Source organism: Thunnus albacares, chromosome 6 (genome assembly GCF_914725855.1).
Source record: "Thunnus albacares chromosome 6, fThuAlb1.1, whole genome shotgun sequence".
NCBI classification, from domain to species: domain Eukaryota; kingdom Metazoa; phylum Chordata; class Actinopteri; order Scombriformes; family Scombridae; genus Thunnus; species Thunnus albacares.
In genome coordinates, this window is record NC_058111.1 from 21,510,822 (window position 1) to 21,529,192 (window position 18,371).

Below are 18,371 nucleotides of genomic sequence, written 5' to 3' on the forward strand. Positions count from 1 at the left end.
ATTAAATGAAAATAATTAATATACACTATTATCATAATGGCCCTCCACATGGTCATAGGCGGGGATTTGAGTCTCGACTTTTAAAAAAAAGTACTCTGTTATGTCATTTTCAATACAGATAAAAGCTTTGGCCAAATTCACATAAATTGAAATGGCATTAGGGGAAAAACAAATCGTGTTAGTGTAATGAAATGACTGCTGTTTTCATTCAAAATTTTGGAAACTGTCATGCTTCAGTTTTGTACTAACTGAAGGATTACATTGTCCTCTATGCAATTTGTCCTGCAGTGACCCTTTCAAATCCCCACTGAGTAACCTCTTAAAGTGCATTGATCATTTTAAAAGTCAAGGCTTTTCTTTTCGGTTTCTGAAAAACTGATATTTTGGGTTTCACCTGACAGTCACAAAATGGAAGTAAATTTATAAAAGAGAAGAAAAATGGTACAAAGTTACATTATGTTAAAAATAAAATTCATTAATAAAAAAATAAGGGAAAAAGTTAAAGCAGTGATTATTCTACAAGCTAAAGAAAAAAATGCATGTGTGTCATGAGTTCTGCATCAGAAACTGGTGAGTGGGTGGTTGGATTTCTGTGCATATGCGTGTGTGTGTGTGTGTGTGTGTGTGTGTGTGTGTGTGTGTGTGTGTGTGTGTGTGTGAGAGAGAGATGATGATGATGGGTGGAGAAGCAGGTAAATTAATATAACAGATGGTTTGAGGTTTATGGCGAGAAATGATTGTGAAAGGTCATAAGACAGAGTCTGACATTTACCAAGGCATACGTCTTATTGATAGTAACGCGTGTGCACAAACGCACACACACACACACAAAGGACGGCAGGTTTCAGCGTCTATCCTCGACGAGTTCTTGACAGCAGAGTTGGGAGGAAGGGGAGACATTTGTTGTTTGTCTGCTGCTTAAATCTACTTTCGATCAAACATTACTTATCGGGATTTGCGCAAATATTTCAAGATCCACGGCTTAAGATGCAACACACTCTCAAATTCTTTCTCTCTCGGACACAAACACACACTCACACATTTGCTGGCAGAGCTCCAACTCCATTACAACAGCACTCTGGCAGGCTGATTGAGTGATCAAAGCTAATCGCATTTAATCATATTTAATCATATGTAATAACCAACACTGAGTGCTCAGGCATGACAAGACTCTCCACTCTCTCTCCATCTCTCCCTTTTCCTCTCCTCTCCTCCTTCACTCCTTGACCCAACTCCCTCTCTCCTCCTCCACCAGCATCTCCCCACTTCTCCTTCACCGCCGCTGCCACCGCCACCCGTTCCCCCGTTCCCTTGTCTTCCATGTCGAAAACAGACTGAATGTGAGTGAGAGGCGGAGGAGAAAGGAGTAAATGGAGGGTGACAAAGAAAGAGGAAAAATAAAAGAGAAGGTGGCATATGGACATATGCCCCCTAGCAGGCACAGCTCGAGATACCATTGTGGTATCGTAAAATCAAAAAAAGGACAAGATGCTCTTCTCTTTGGCTGCGCTGTGCGACAAACAGCTTTGTTGAGAAGAGGATGATCCCGCAGTCACGGGCTATATTTTCAACATTATCGTCCTCTTTCCAATTTATATTCAGTACACAGTTTTAAAATCTGCGGCGTCTTAAGCCTCCGAGATTTCTTCCACTGTTTTTCTAGGCTTTGATCAGATTTTGAAGTCCCGCCGAGATGTTTATTTACACTGCGGTTACATGTAATAATAATGCAGTGTGATAACTGGAACTCGTAGGGTTTTAAGTAGACTGCACGCAGAGTGTAAATATTCCGGTTGGAATTTATAACTGTCACATGGGATGTTAGAAGCTCTCATCTGATAAAGATGTGGTCGCTACATGGTGTGTTTCTATATGCCTATGTTTTTAATGTTTATGGAAGGTTGCAAATGTAAAATCCTTGAGGCACAAACTCAATCATGCGTGGCCATAGAATATAAGCTGCCCCTGTTATCTCAGATCAGTTCTCCCGTTTTCCTATTCCTTTACCCCCGTCTCGTTTTAGAGCACCTGAAGAAAACAAAGTCCTCTCACCTTTGAGTCATATTGTCCCTTTGAAAGCGTCAGTATGCTTCAAACAAAGTGCTTGCCAGACTGTCAGCTGGTGTCTCTGTGTTTGACAGCCTGTAACTTTCTGAAACCAACAATCCAACTCCCACTTCACACAGCAATTGGGCAGGTGTGCAGAGATGAGAAAGTAGCAGCGTTTGAACTTTTCCCCTTTTCATTCCTCACACAACTACTTCTGCCTGCTTTTTGTGTGTACAGCCGAGCACTATGAGTGCTTTGTTCAAAAGTGTGCACCGTAATCCCCATTTTTTGAGTTTTTGTCTTTGTATTTGGTCAGTCAACGCTTTATACTAACAGTTACTGTGAAGAGGAGTGACTTCTTCTTTCTTTGTCTTTAGGATTTCTGGGTGTTGTGATTTTTGATGTGGAAAGATGATAAATCAAAGTCATAAGAGATAAAAGTAGATTGGCTCTTGTTGAATTTGATCAGACTGATCAGAGGTCAAATCTAATTACGATAACCACCACTCTCTGTCAAGGAAAGTGCTTTTATTGAATCTTCAAAAACAGCAGCAACCAAAAAAAAGCGAATATATGTTATGTGATTTGTGAACCATGACATTTTTGCTGGCAGTAGCGCCACACACTTTTTCATTTCATGAATAATCATCCGCCGAGCAAACCCTACAAATGAATTGTCGAGTGCTTGGTTTTCACAGTGCCAAAATGAAACAAGAGCATTACGTGTCCTGAAGAGCAAAACTAACTCCAGTAATCCCTGACGACGTCTGACTTCAGTTAATTTTTAAGTGCCTCCAACAGGCACAGATTGCTTTACGTTTACTGAGTGTGACACAGTTTAAATATTGTTTCGGAGGCCGTTGCAGCCTGCCAAGCTAAATATCTGGGGAAGAGCAGTTGCAACATAAACCTTGTGCCTACAGAAAGACAAAACTATAGACAAGGCCTCGGGTTTTTGGAGCCACACATTGAGATCATAAACAAACAAGCAAACAGACATCAGGGCATCTGTTTGTCTCCCTCCTCAGGATGCTTTGCTGCGGCTGGCGGCGGTTGTCGACGCGCGCTCGCTGCGAGTTGCCCTTCGAGACAGCATACAGGAGCTGCTACCCAGCACGGTATTTGCACAAACACACACACACGCACATGCAAATTCTACATTTGCACAAACAGCTGAACATAATTGAAATGTCCTTGATTTATTACTTGCAAAAAAAGGCTTCCTGTTAGTATTCAGAGTGGTGGAGCTAAATGTCTCAGTCCTGACATAAGACCAAGGAACAGAGGCCCAGGCCTTGTTGCGAATGGATGAGGCTCATCACTCATGAAATTAATTAGAATCTGATTAATATTAGAAATGATTGTGCATGTATATGTGTGTTTTATTCCAGGAGTGTGTATGCGTCTACATGCTGGAGGGAGACTTGAGGCTACTATCTGATGACCTGCCACATGAACTGCCACAGGAGGGAAAGATCAGGTGTGTTGTTTTGTGTGTGTGTGTGTGTGTGTGTGTGTGTGTGTGTGTGTGTGTGTGTGTGTGTGTGTGTGTGTGTGTGTGTGTGTGTGTGCGCACGTGACTCTATGCAGCAAGCTGCAGATGTTTCGTCTCACCGCCGCTGCGCGCTCATTTTCTGCAGCGTTGTTGACGGCAGCGACACCTAGAGAAGCAGTAGAACAAGGGAGAGATGAAGAGGGGAAACGGAGACAGTGGTTTTCTCTGTGTGAAAAGCAGGTGTCACCTGGATGAATATGAACCCTGCGGCCCATAATTACATCATCATCCCAGATTGTCTCTCTTACCCTCTCATTTTTACCACACTGTCTTTTCTCCCTCCATCTCTATTGCTCTCGCATTTAAAAACTCTCCCTATATCTCCCTTATTTTTCCCTCTTATTACACATCTCTCTGTTGTGTATCTCATCTCTCTGAGAGCCTCTTTCCCTCTGTTGCCATCTGCTATTCCACCTTCCCACCCCACTGCATCAGTCTGCCTTTACCCTTTTTTTCCTCTCAGCCTTCTCTCTCCCCAAAGAGCCATGAAGCACTAACCCGGCTGCGTTTCGGTCTGTCTACTCCCCCCTTCCCATTCCCGACGCTCCTCTTTCTGTCTCACCTTCAATCCCTCTCCCCTTGGAAGCGTTGCAGGGCTAATAGCTGAGGTGACAGTGCCCGGGGTCCCTCAGTGAGACACGGCGATCCTCTCCTCTCTTAAGTGCTCTCTGAAGCTCTACAACCCTATGTGCTACTGCGACTGCTGCCCAGGCGATGGCAAAAACCAACACTACATTATTGATGAAACTGTCTGTCAGACAAGAACCCTTTTTTCCAACAGCTCGTTGCCTCACAAACACGGGATCACACACACACATGCTTATGCAGACACGAACACGCAAGGACAAGAGCACAGACCGCATGTATGCGCACACATATTCACTTTGTGACACACACATACTACTTGATGCACTCACACACAGATTCATCAGTGCTGTGTGCAGGGTAGAGCAGGGTAGCAGGGATATTAAAAGAGCTACAGGACCCTTTGTTACTTTTGTCTCCCTCCAATTCACCTGCTTATATAAGCCTGTTATCAAGACCTTGGCATACACACACACATACGCACACTCAACAAACCCATCTGAGAAGCAGAAGGCCACTTTGTTTGAGCCTCATTCCAGCCCACTCGCTAATACATACAAACCCATTAACTGGACCTCGATAAACACACACACATACACACAAATACACAATCAACCTTAACCAAGGCAGCTTCCATTATTGTTTATCCTCTAAACTATTTGTTGTGCACAAGATAACTGATGTCTCACAGCCAAACAAGCTATTGTTAGAAATACTGCAATAAGCAGACACACAGAGTTCAAGGTTTGAAAAATACAGAATAGAGGCACTTACACAATGCAGTTGCACAACTGTTGAGATACATTTTTTAGTTTTGTTTCAATATCCGTCTAAAATATTAAACTTGTTTCCATTTTGTGGAACTCACTACTCATAGTTTTTGACAGATTGCAGATAATTGACGATAAGATTTTTGCCCTTTTACATAAATATGACAACATTCAATTTGTAAGAATCATCATGCATTTATGTACTAATCATTAAAATGTGTAATAGTTTGGATTAAAAATCTTCAGTTACTCATACTTTTCGTTTTAACATGACTAAATTTAACACCAGTACACTCTAATAGCCAACAGATGAGACTGAAATATATATCACCTTTACTAAACAAGTATAAAATGGTTGTAAATGAGTAACTGGCTTGATGTCGTACATGCCCTCAGACAATACCTGTGACCTCAGAACAGGGTGGTCTGCAATCCAATATAAATAGTTCATTGTTATGATAACATCTAGTTTTCATTCTCATATTCCCTCTTTTGAGTCACTGTGTTTTCCTTTATTTGACTTTTTGCAATTTGTGTGTTTCAGAGAGTACATAAAGTGATACTGCAATTCCCCTACAGAGTTTTGTATTCTAAAATGCATGAATGAGCAAACATATGGACAAACACATAGAGAGTTATAATACAGCTCCTCCTGAGCTCCTTAAACCAGAGAGGAATGATTTCACTTACGTCTGACCATTTGTCATCTACAAAACTCCAGAAAATTGCACATTACAGTACCTTAACTAAATACGTATATCTCAAGAAAGACATAATGATCCAGATTTCGCAGAAATCAATCCAGATGCTTTTGCACATTAGCACATCATCAGCTGTTAGGAACTGCAGTGTCTCTTAATGATGGTTAAGCAGTTATGACAAATGAAGCTCATAATGTAGGTTCAGACAGGAATGTAAAGCCATTAGCACCACTCCGATCAATTAATTATCAGCTGATCTCTGTGAGTGCTCACCTACACACACATACACACACACACACATTGATTAGTCCTTTTAAATGTCCAGCTGCATGCATGTATTTCCTGCCTCTGCTGCTAACTTATGTCACTAGTCTCCACACTGCAAACTGTAAACACAACACCCACCACCTCAGCCTTGACCTATATGTTATTCAATTGGAGGTATTGTTGCTGCTAAATGCTGCTCGCTGGCCTGCAGCCTCTCTTCTGCACAGCAAGCAGATTTGAAGTTTTAAGTGACCTTATCAGTATCTTATCTACACACTGCGGAACCGGACGTTTTAACATAAATTTTATCATCTCATTCATATATTGTCATACATGCACAGATAACACTAAATTATAGTGTTGTTCCTTACTGCCAATAGGAGATTTTTTGCTCTTTGCTCATCCCAGTATGAATTGACTCGATGATTGTGCAGGAAAGCTGCTCTGAACAAAGACATTACACAAAGGTATTTGCCGCAATAGTAAACTACAATAAGAATGTTTTCTGACCAAAGTGGGCTATTCCTCAGTGAACTGAAATAAATAGACACTTATAAATCAATGCACCATGCAGAGATTTGGCCACAATGGCTTGAGGGGATTTCAGACTCTGTGTGCATGTAATGGAGTGACTGTTGCTATGTGTGTGTGTGTGTGTGTGTGTGTGTGTGTGTGCGAGTCGCTGCCACAGGGTTCAATAGATTATCATGTGAAGCACATAGATCATGAATTTACCTGTGTGCATGAGTGAAACTATTTTCCTTCCTTTTGTCCCTCGTTTCCATATTCGTGCGAGAGAGTCTGTGTGTGTGTGTGTGTGCTCACTGACGCGTGCAGTGATGTTGCCGCATGTTTTGTGAATGCCTGCAAATTAGTGTGTCTTTGTGTCCACTGGAACTAGTCGGTCCAGAATAAATAAATCCTCGTCTCATGTTTTAGCATGAGAAAGCTGCCGTCTGTCTTGAATATAACACAAACAGACACATTCGCCACCATCACACCTGGCTTCACATGTGAACACACTCACACACACATAAACATAAATGGTTGTGTAGAGTTCATATAATTTTACAATGAATAATAGGTCTATTCATGCTTTTTCTTTGTTTGGGTCAGTGTCAATTAACACAACGTGTCTGTTTTTGTAATGAAGGCAATTGTTTTTCCATTTGCCCCAACTGTCTTTCAAATCCCCTCTTCCTCTTTGTGTCCCCAGTGTCCGACAGACCGTCTCTATTTCTCGCTGTGACTAATGAAGGTAATTCTATTTCTCAAACCCGAGTCAAACTCAACTTGTACCCATCTGTCTTAGGAGTATCGCGGACCAGCTGAAGCGGTGTCAGTGTGCCGGCCTTCCTTCATCCGAACTGCCAGAGAAATACAGAATCTGCCTTGCAGCACCGTTACCAGCACACAGAAGAGGTGTGTGTGTTTGCACAGCTTGTGTGTGTGTGTGTGTGTGTGTGTGTGTGTGCGTGTGTGTGTGTGTGTGTGTTAAAGGGCTTTTATTTCTGAGTAGGGAGAGCTTGAATGATGCTGGTGGACAGACAAATGGACCAACATCTGAGTGTGTGTATGTGTGTGTGTGTGTGTGTGTGTGTGTGTGTGTGTGTGTGTGTGTGTGTGTGTGTGTGCGTGTGCGTGTGCGTGTGTGTGTGTGTGTGTGTGTGTGTGTGTGTGTGTGTGTGTGCCGGTGGATGCAGAGGAGCAGAGAGATGTGAGAACGTGGGAGGAAAAAACAAACCAAAGGAGGTAGAGAGAAGTAGTGAACAAGAGATGATGATTGCCGAGGGAGAGATATGGAACCGCGTGGGCAACAACTGTGGACAAGAGACCAAAAAAAGCAATGAAAGGTCCATGATCAGAAAAAATGAGAAGAGTTCACATGGAGCAGAATGAATAGACACTGCATTCCTCTTTAAATTAACATGTTTTGTTTTTCTAAGGCAGAGAGGGGAGATGCAGGAGAAAAAATCCTGGGGGGATGTAATCATAGAAATATCCTAAAGCATGCATGACCACGCTGCACTCTCTGGATCAATAAATACCACTGATGAATATGTTGTAGAAATAAGACTTAGTTTGGTAGCGATGTGGCAAACACGTCTTGTTTGTTTTGTTGTCTGCTGTCCACACATCCAGCAACACTCACCAACAACGATCCAACTTATTTTTCCCATAATAATCTCCTGTTGTTATCTGCTGTAATGAAAATAACAATGAGAGAGAGCAGGAAAATAAAAAGAGAATAAACAGTGTTGTGCAAGGACATTAGCTTTATTTTTTCCATGTTCGTTTCCCTTGCATATTTCTATTAGTATTAGAACATGCAGGGAAAATAATTAAAAAAGAATAAAGATTAAGAGTGAGACAAGGACATAAAAAGACAATGAAAGGGCAATAAAAGCACCAAGAATCTGTTTTGTCTGAATCGGTGCATTATTTATTAATAATGAGTTCTTTTTCTTTTTCTTTGTTTGTTTCATTCTTTCTTCCTCTCAGCTGTTGTCATCCCTATCTTGGACCAGGAGCGGAGCAAGGCCATCGCTGTCTTACTGGTGAGTCCTTGCTTTCAAGAGCATCACAATAGGCTTTCAATAAATTAAAGAATAAAGTAAACAATCAGTTCCTGTCTCAGTGCTTCCTCCTTTATGAAAAGGTAGATATTTACAGTAAAATAAACTCTGCAGAGACAGCACAGCCCGCTATAGTCAAACTCATGTAAAGTACTGGAATAATATTAAGCTGTTTTTTGTCATGTGTGTGTGTTGCAGGTGGGCTGCAATCCTCTATCTGATCAAGATGAATTGCATCTTAACATGCTGGAAAAACATGTAAGTCCTCTGATTCTCTGTCTGTCTCCGTTCCATTTAAAAAAAACCAACTTGGCAACATTAGCTGTATTACTGGAAGAGTTTATTCTTTATTTAATCCATGTATTTTGGCACAGGGCCTCCATCAGGGTGTTTAACAGTAAAAGACAGCCTATCTATAAACTCATTGGTCATACTTGTACATTTCTGACATCATAAATCCAGAAAGTTTCTTTCTATTTCTTAAGAAAGTTAATATCATCCCCCTCAGTCCTAGATTGACCTTATGAATATCACTAAAAGAAAAATCCATCATTGAGCACTTAACCTCCAAAAACATTCTACTGCCTACTGGATGTTTTATATCTCCCCAAAAATGTGTGTTTAACTGGTGGTGTTTACTTCAAGGAACTCCCCAGTTATTGCTGTTGGACAGTATTTAGTCTAATAAATTTCTCCCTTAATGTTTTTTTAATCCTTACTGAATTTGTGTGTGTCTGTGTGTGCGTTTTCCTGCACGCACACGTGGCGTCACAGGCCTCAGTGGCGTGTGTGCGCGTCCAGGTTGTTCAGACATCCTACCAGAGGCCTCCCCTTAGCCCCTCACCCATACAGTCCCACAATGCACTGCTGCACCTCAACGTTTCAGACCAGGACTACTGCGAGTTGGACCGCAACATCCTACAGCTCTGCGGTACACACACACACACACAAACACACAGATAATATGTTACATTAAATACTCCTACTGCTTTTTCTTTTTTTCACTCACACACACACATACATCTTACATTTCCTTCATTTTATTTGCAAACACAAATGCAAACATAATGGCACAGGCGCACACCTGTATATGCGGGGTGAGGTATGTTAATAGAGTAAGCACATCTGGATAAAAAGCTCTATGAATTTAGATGGACTCCGTCATTGGCATAAGGAATATGTGACAGCTACAGTGTGAAAACAGAACGCTTTGCCAAAACACTATTCAAAATCTCATGCATAATGGAACGGGAATCACTAATGCCCATGCACACACACATACATCAACATTGTTTACTCGTGGGTAATTGTCAACAAATGTGAGTCTCCTCAGTTTTTCCTCAGCCTCTATCTCGCCCTGCTTTCTGTGTCCCTGCTCCTCTGTCCAGTTCTTTTCTTCTGTCTTCATCGGCAGTCCAGATAACCCTCCACCCTAAGTCTTGTCTTCATTATTAGTCCCTCTGTTAGCTCGTTCTTGCTCACCCTTCCCCGACCTCTCTGTCTCAACGCATCCTTCACCGGATTGCTTTCTGTCCACTTGCGTACATGCTCTGCATTCCTGTGTTTCTTATTGCCAATCTGCTCTTATTCCTCTCTGGTTTTCCCCCCGTCACTCTCTCTCTCTCTCCCTTTTCTCTTTTAGGTGAGCTCTATGACCTTGATGCAGCCTCTCTCCAGCTCAAAGTCATCAATTATGTAAGTGGTTGAGATCACTCATAGGCTCCCGCATGCACACGCACACTGAGTTAAAGACGTACAGTACATGCAAAACGTGAAATCCTTCACAGTGGTTTCTCCCTTCTTCCTGTCATTACCTATACCACAATCTTTTTATCACACAATTACTTCATCAATCTCCCCACAGTATGCAGCTTTCCCTTCCATATATATGATACACCCTGTAAAAAAGGAGGGAAGCAGGGAGAGAGGTGATTGATTGCAGAGAAGGAAGAGAGCTGTAGGTGAGAATGAGGAAGGAGAGCAGATATCAGGCTTCAGCTACAGTATGTAAAGCAATCTGATAACAATGTGTGGAAATATTCACAGATTCAAGCAATATGAGATTGAAAGAGATAAAGTAAAATATTGGAGACTTGAAGGTTATATTACGTCAAAGGAACAAAGATGCACTTGTGATTATTTTTTCATACTATTGAGCATTAAGGACTTTTATACTGAGTTTTGGTAAAACAGGAAGCACTTTAACTTTAGATTTATTGGTTACAACTTCAACATAATCTTTTATATTTTTTACTTTTTCTGAACTATTATTGACCAAATGATATACAATTGTTAATTGCAGCCCTAATATACTTCATGCCAAAGAAATAATTTTTGAAGATTCAAAATATTTTTGCTTCTCTAGTAGATTATTAGTTGGTCTCATGTTTTTTTCATGAAAAACAAAAAGTCTGGGACTTAATTGGTGTTTGTCTTGATTATTAAAAACAGGCAATTTGGATTTTTATAATCATATAAAAATCTGGAAATAAGATTTTACAAATAACATTTGCAGCTTAAGCACAGGTAATTTAATTGTTTTTACTAAATGATTACTTAGTTAAAGGGACTCTGGTGCATAATCAGCGGCTTACTTTTGCTTTTTTCAGATTGTTCTTTTAATTTTCAATTACTGAAAATATGTATGGAAAGTTGTTGTAAACTAATTTGTCCTTTTTAAAAAATCTGAGTATTTTCTGTGAGAATGGTCAAATCTAAGCAGTTATTATGACCCACCTCAGCCTCCATACACCCCCCTGTGCTACCTGGACGCTACAGGACCAGATCCATGGGGTCAAACGTCTCTGCTGAAGCAGCGCAGCCTGCGTGTATAAAGTCATCCTTTGATGCAACTGTAGTATTTTTCCTGAATCTGAAGGAAGGGTGAGGGAGGGAGGCATGGTGGTGCAAAAGTCTGGAGGGGTTTTAAAATGTATTTTGAATCCGACATGATTTGTTTCGCCTGTTTATTGTTACAGTTGTAAAAAGGGGCGAGGGGAGAGGGAGGACAGGGGGGAGGGAGGAAAAGGAGCGGGAGACCGTTGCTTCTGAAGAATCGTCAGTTTGGTGGGAAGTGCTCGGGGCGGCTCTTATGGGATTAACAGTATTTGGGAAAAGGGGGTGGAGGGGCTTATTATTATATGTAGGTGCAACGACATGCTTTATGTGTGTGCAGGTTTGTGATGTGTGTGTATGTGAGTACGTGTGTGCATGTCGAGTGCTTGCGTGTGTGACTGGGGGGCGAGTGTGCTGGCAGTGGCTTGTGTTTATTCCTGTCCTGCTTGTTCTCCATCCAGCTCTGTGGATTACAGAGAAGAATGTTGTGTGAGGAAACGCCACTATTATAACTGTGTGTGGGTGTGTGTGCATGTACGTGTGCTCATCTATATACCTGCAGTGTTTGTGTCAGCATGCATACAGGTGTGTGTGTGTGTGTGTGTGTGTGTGTGTGTGTTAGTGTGTGCACTTCAGTCTATGAATGAAACATTTCCCATCACACATAGCAGCAGGAAATTGGTTGCAACTCTGCAAGTCATACAGAGCACAGCAGCAGCAGAGATGCTCATTGTGTACACACTTTGTCATTTACACATGCAGACACCTAATAGTGACTTTGTCTTGTTTATGTAGGGACTGTGTGCTTTCATGTATGTAAAAGTCAGGCTGTCCATTACAGAATAATGTATAACCATTTGAAAATCATTACTAATCATAAGTATAGTTGAGTAAATCCTCTCACCTTCACTATTTCAGTATGATAACATATTTTGAGATGTTTAAAATGTGTTTTCTTTAAATTATAGAAACAAGTATCACACTAATAAGCCTTTGCTCACAATTTAATGCTACTGCAAGGTAATAAAAATGATATTGAATTCTCGCTCCACATTGTCCACTGATCTCTAATCTTATCTTCACACCTAGGCCACGCTCCAGAGAATCTTGAATTGAGGCTTTAAAAAACAATCTGACCAGGTCTGATGCAAAGACATTTTGTGATTATATCTCAGGACTGATATTGTGTTTGTGCGTCTCTACAGCTGCAGCAGCAGACCCAGTCGCAGTGTTGTTGTCTGCTGCTGGTGTCTGAGGACAACCACCAGCTTTTCTGCCAGGTACACACACACACACACACACACACACACACACACACGCACACACACACACACACACACACACACACACACAATTCTCCACTTCTCTATCTCTGTCATACACATTTGTTTTAAAAAAAAGAACACACACAAACACACCAATTGTCTTTTTCTCTTCATCTCCCTCCCTACCCCATAAACACTAACACACACACACACACACACACACACACACACACACACACACATACAGTATATAAATGCCATCTTTTTTAGCAATGACTTGACTGACATTTGAATAACCTGTGACCTTTGACCTCTTTGACCTTTAGGTAGTTGGAGACAAAGTCCTAGAGGAGGAGATCAGCTTCCCGGTGAGACCAACAGTTATTTATTAATATAAATATTAATCAGTTTATTTTTTCATTTAGTTTTATTTATTTATTTGTCTGTTTGTGATCACTACTCCCTGTTAAGTCGTTTGCTCGTATATGTATTGCTTGATTTGTTTCATGCCTTCAGTCACAACATTTACTCATTCATAGGTTTCATTCTTTCCTCCATTTATGCACTTATTTGTTTCTTACACTGGGGGCTGTGGGTCAGTCTAACGTCCTGAATTCAGGGAGGTTTGTTTTCATTTTTAACAGAGTACACCATTAATGCAAGTGTTACACCCCTGTATGTAGGTTTCTTTGACTGACACGATAGAATAAACTTCCCACATGTAATCTTTTATAATCCCTGGCAGTGGTTATAATTATGAAATTTGGGCAAGAGAAGTAATCACTTCCTTTGGCTCACTTTAAGTCTCCTGTCCCTGCTTGTGTTGCAGATGTAGCATTTTTTAAAACAGGTTTCCCATTATGGTGTGAATAGACTGTGCACCCCAGGCTAAATGATGCATGAAATCTTGATAATAGTTGGTGTAGAGAAATATTAGGGCATAAGAAAACACAGTCTAGATGGGCTATTTGTGCTAGTTTAACAAGGGAGGTAATAGACTTCACTCAGAGTAAACAACCTTTATTTATATATTTTATCCCCCCAAAAAAATCTCCAGGGACTCAACAATTCTGCTTTCTTCCTGTCTGTTGCCCTCATTACACTGTTTTTCACTTTGCATCCCTCACTTTCACTCACCCTGTCTTTCTTTTTCTTTTTTTTTCTCTCTCTGCAGCTGATGTTTGGACGTTTTGGTCAGGTTGTCGAGAAGAAGAAGTCAATTACTCTTCAGGACATCAGTGCTGTAAGAAGACATCTATCTATCTGTCTCACTCTGTGTTTGTCTGTTTGTTCTGTGTGTGTATTGATCTTATCTCTCTGTGCTTCTCTTCCTCTCAGGAGGAACGTAGACAGCTGTCCAGTATGTTGGGCTGTGAGATCTCGTCCATGCTCTGTGTCCCAGTGGCGAGCAGGGCCACCGGTCAGGTGGTGGCACTAGCGTGCGCGTTCAACAAGCAGGGTGGGCAGAGGTATGTATGTATGTATGCAAATGACTGTGTTCATACCATAAGCTCTTGTTAACCTTGTGTGTCTTACATTTGCAGTTGACGCCTCATAAACCGTAAGATCACACTGAAACATTTCATGCAGAGTAGAGTTCTTAGGGTGAAAACAGACACTCACTGTAACTTAGCCACTGATGGCTTATTGCTGAAGTATATTTTAAAATGATTTAGCTTTTCCTAATTCCTAAAACGCTGACTCATGATAGATTCAAAGATTTATCTGACAGCGGCTTAATGTTGGGATGGGTAGTCTGATCGCTCCAGCTCAACAGTTCAGGCTCATCAAGTTTTTATTGCTATTTCCAACGAAATCTGGCACTAACCAGCAGAATTTACCGCACAGCCCCTCATGAATGGATACCATGACAGTGAAGACTGTGTCAAGTCACCTTGTTTGTGCGCGTGTGTGTGTGTGTGTGTAACCATGCAGATGGCTATGTGATGAGCTGGAGTCAGGTCATGAGTCTAACAGCAGCGGGTGGCTTGGCTGCCTGGTTTGGCACCACGTCTTGGCATGCATTTGTGTGTGTGTGTGTGTGTGTGTGTGTGTGCCTGTGTGCGTGTGTATGTATGTGTGTGTGTGTGTGTGTGTGTGTGTGTGTGTGTGTGTGTGTGTGTGTGTGTGTGTGTGTGCGTGCGTGCGTGTGCGTGTGTATGTGCGTGTGTGTGTGTGCGTGTGTGTGTGTGTGTGCTGCGAGGTGCAATGCTGCTATCTCCTGAATACAGAAGTCTGTGAACACTCCAGCTATCTGTCTGTCTTTATGTGTTTAAGAAATGTGTTTATCTGTTTGTCATCTGCTGCTAACATCTATCTATCTATCTATCTATCTATCTATCTATCTATCTATCTATCTATCTATCTATCTATCTATCTATCTCTGACCCTCTTTTTGTCAGAAAGCACATGTATCTACTCATGTTAAAGTGTTGGAAGATTGTGTATTTTATCTCTCTTTTATTTATTATTTTATTCTAACTACAAGCACATTTACACCGATTCAGACACACGTCACATGTATGTGGTCTCATACAATCTTCTGCACACTCTCTCTCTCTCTGAAGACTAAGATAGATGAGAGAGGATCATGTCCTACAATTTCTCTCTCTGCCAGTGGCACTGATGACAGAGTTGGCATATCATTTCCATAGTAACAGCAACAGGATTATGGTAGCAACTGTGCATAAAATGTGATAAATCTACCCTTTGCTCAGAGTACAGTCATCCAGATTTTAGTACAGCCGTATAGCTCATAGATACTTCCCCTCATCATATAGATTGTGCATTCATATGCAGAGTTTGTTGGAAGTTGCATGCATGCCTGGCCTCCAAACAGTATAATTTAGCCTTGTAGCCCATGACGCAGGTGCATGAAAACATATTCTGCCTCTGGGCATGTTTGGGCCCATCAGTAACCAGTCCATAACTAGATACCATAACCAGGTGCCAAAAGATAAAAACCACTACACACAAACCATCAGAAACATCAGTGAATCTTGTTTTACTGCAGAGCAGGTTGAAAATGCACAGTAGTAGTCTCAAAAAGAAACAGAATTATACTGAAGATGATGAATACATGACAAAAATCATGATCTCACAATACATTTGCCCCATCATAGCAGTATGAGAATTTTAGGAGCTCAATGATATATAAGACTGAGCCCAGGATGAGGTTTTGTGTTGATATTTAAGTTTACAGCAATGTGAGCGAAGCCAGAGTAGTCATAGGTTGATGGATTTATTAATGAAGAAAGAAAGGGTCTCATTCTATCTGTGCCTCTGAGAAACTGCAGCCAACCCAAAGGCTACGTCAGCATACACAAGACCAAAACACACATTATTTCTCATAAACACCAGTTTCTTTGAGGAAAGTGTCACTGTGTGCGTCTGACTGGTCTTTGGAAACGCACTCCTGCTGATTTTCACTCTCACTGCAGAAATGGAGACTATTTCCTCTAGCTAATAACACAGAAAACGATTCTCCAACCTGACGTACAAGATTGAAGCCCTCTGCTCTGTGTACTTTTTCCTTAATGTCAGTCACAGATGACTTGAACCTATTGTCAGAGTGAACTTTAGTTCCCTCCCCAGGCCTTGTTCCAGGCTGGGTACAAATCCTGCATCCTTTGCTAGGATTCCTGAGAGTCCTGGAGCCGTACTTTGCTCCTCACATCAACACAATAATGTGCCACTGCCCTCTGTAGACAAGAAGAGATAACTGCAGGCAATTACTGTCATCACTGTGGTCAGAAACTCTGCAGATTATTCCATCCATCAGTCTTCATTTGCCTGCTTAACCCTGTCGAGTTCACACATAATTTTATTTGGAAGGAGAGTGACAGCCACAGTCATTACCTGCAGAAAACAGGGGTTTGTTCTATTAATTTCCTCTGATATTCATTTACACACAATTGTAGGTGCTTCTTTTTTCATCTGTATTGAGTTTTAATATGCATTTTGAATTTCTTTGCGTGTCTTAGAAATGTATTAATAGCAATGCAGGGTCATGCAAAATATTTATGATTATCACGATCATGAATATCCATTGTACCGAAATCCCACAGCAGCCTATTAGTTCTGCCGAAATTCATATTTACCATTCAACTGCGTGTGTGTGTGTGTGTGTGTGTGTGTGTGTGTGTGTGTCTTCTCCATCACAGACACACAGAGGCAGATGAGCACGCCATCCAGCACTGTTTCTGCTACACTTCAACAGTTCTCACTTCAACTTTGGCCTTCCAGAAAGAACAGAAGCTCAAAGTGGAGTGCCAGGTATTGCACACGCACACACACACACACACACATCCACACACACTGTATGCATACATAAGTATACATGAGGCTGCCATTTAAAAAGCTTTCCGTGTCCACTGTTTCTCCACATAGGCGCTCTTACAAGTGGCCAAGAATCTCTTTACACACTTGGGTAAGTTTTTCCTTTCTCTGTCTGTCTGTCTGTCTATCTGTCTCTGTCAAGAGGCAACGTTGCAGGACAATTTGCATTAATGGCTGATATTTAAGTGATCACCTAATGAAACGAATGGTGCACGTAATTGAATGAGATATTACCGACCCTAAAAGTGATTACACCTAGGATCATAACCATAAAATCAAAAGGGCATTAAAATTGATGGCTCCACCTCTCTATCCTGTAATTACACAGAGTCATTTCGATTCTTATCTAGAACGGTAAGCAGCAACAGTAGAATAAGTCATTGATGAATCATCGTGATTGCAGGTACAAAACAATTGATCCATGGGAAAAGCAAATAGCCTCTCACTGTACTGAACTGTTGATTACAGAAGCTCTTATCAGCCTGTGCAGCTGATCCACCAGTGCTCATGGTGGGATCTCTCTCTGTCTATCTGGGCTTTGCTGTATTCCTTGTATTTCCTCTGTTTTCCTTTTATTTCCTCTCACCCTCGTTTCCTCTCTCCCTCTCTCTCTCTCTCTCTCTCTCTAATTCTTTCAGATGATGTGTCAGTGCTGTTACAGGAAATTATAGTGGAGGCCAGGAACCTCAGCGGTGCAGAGATGTAAGCCCTCTGATTCATCTTCAAAGGGATGTTTCAGTGTGTGTGTGTGTGTGTGTGTGTGTGTTTGAGAGAGTGAGTGTGTGTGCAGCATGCATATGTGTCTGTGTGTATAGTGTGAATGTCTTTATCTCCATTTGCAAAGGCTATCTCGGCAATTTGTCCTTAACAGACTTGTCTCATTTATTAAAGTTACAAAATGACCTGAGATGAAATGAGATAAAATGCTCTCATTTTCTTTGCTTTCGTTCGTCCTCTATAACCCGCTCTCTAACTCTCTCCCTCTCTCTGCTCTCCAGCTGTTCAGTGTTCCTGCTGGATCGCCTCAGCCATGAGTTGGTGGCAAAGGTGTTTGACGGGGGCGTGGTTAGTGATGAAGAGGTACAACACACAAGCTTTCACAAACAGATGCTCACTTTAAATCTGTTGTTACTGTTGTTTTTTCTCTGTGGCTTACCACTTCACCACTTTGATTCTGGTTGTATATACTGACATTGTCAAGTATTTTGGAGAGCATTTTATGCCTTTATTAGAGAGTTTACAGTAGATGCAGACAGAAAATGACAAGAGAGAGAAATGGGGAATGACATGCAGCAAAAGACCCCATCCAGACCTGAAATAACACACCCTGATTGGTCATCTTTCCTCTCTCCTCACATTTCCTGTCTCTCCTGTCAACTATCAAATGCAGGCAAAAATGACAACAAATAATAATTAATCCTGTTTCCAGA

The 18,371-nt window shown here is 41.3% G+C and overlaps 1 protein-coding gene across 2 annotated transcripts in view; it reads left to right on the plus strand.

The window, feature by feature from the left end:
• Positions 1-18,371, plus strand: part of LOC122983717 (cGMP-dependent 3',5'-cyclic phosphodiesterase) — a 169,056-nt gene that overhangs the window by 138,079 nt on the left and 12,606 nt on the right. For both annotated transcript variants that reach the window (XM_044353745.1, XM_044353746.1), the window contains exons 3-17: positions 3,078-3,167; positions 3,441-3,529; positions 7,240-7,349; positions 8,430-8,485; positions 8,702-8,761; positions 9,278-9,434; positions 10,146-10,198; positions 12,544-12,618; positions 12,930-12,971; positions 13,778-13,846; positions 13,942-14,072; positions 16,767-16,878; positions 16,993-17,032; positions 17,580-17,643; positions 17,940-18,021. In XM_044353745.1, the coding sequence (XP_044209680.1) occupies positions 3,078-3,167; positions 3,441-3,529; positions 7,240-7,349; positions 8,430-8,485; positions 8,702-8,761; positions 9,278-9,434; positions 10,146-10,198; positions 12,544-12,618; positions 12,930-12,971; positions 13,778-13,846; positions 13,942-14,072; positions 16,767-16,878; positions 16,993-17,032; positions 17,580-17,643; positions 17,940-18,021 (1,230 nt within the window). The remainder of the gene's footprint in view (positions 1-3,077; positions 3,168-3,440; positions 3,530-7,239; positions 7,350-8,429; positions 8,486-8,701; positions 8,762-9,277; positions 9,435-10,145; positions 10,199-12,543; positions 12,619-12,929; positions 12,972-13,777; positions 13,847-13,941; positions 14,073-16,766; positions 16,879-16,992; positions 17,033-17,579; positions 17,644-17,939; positions 18,022-18,371) is intronic.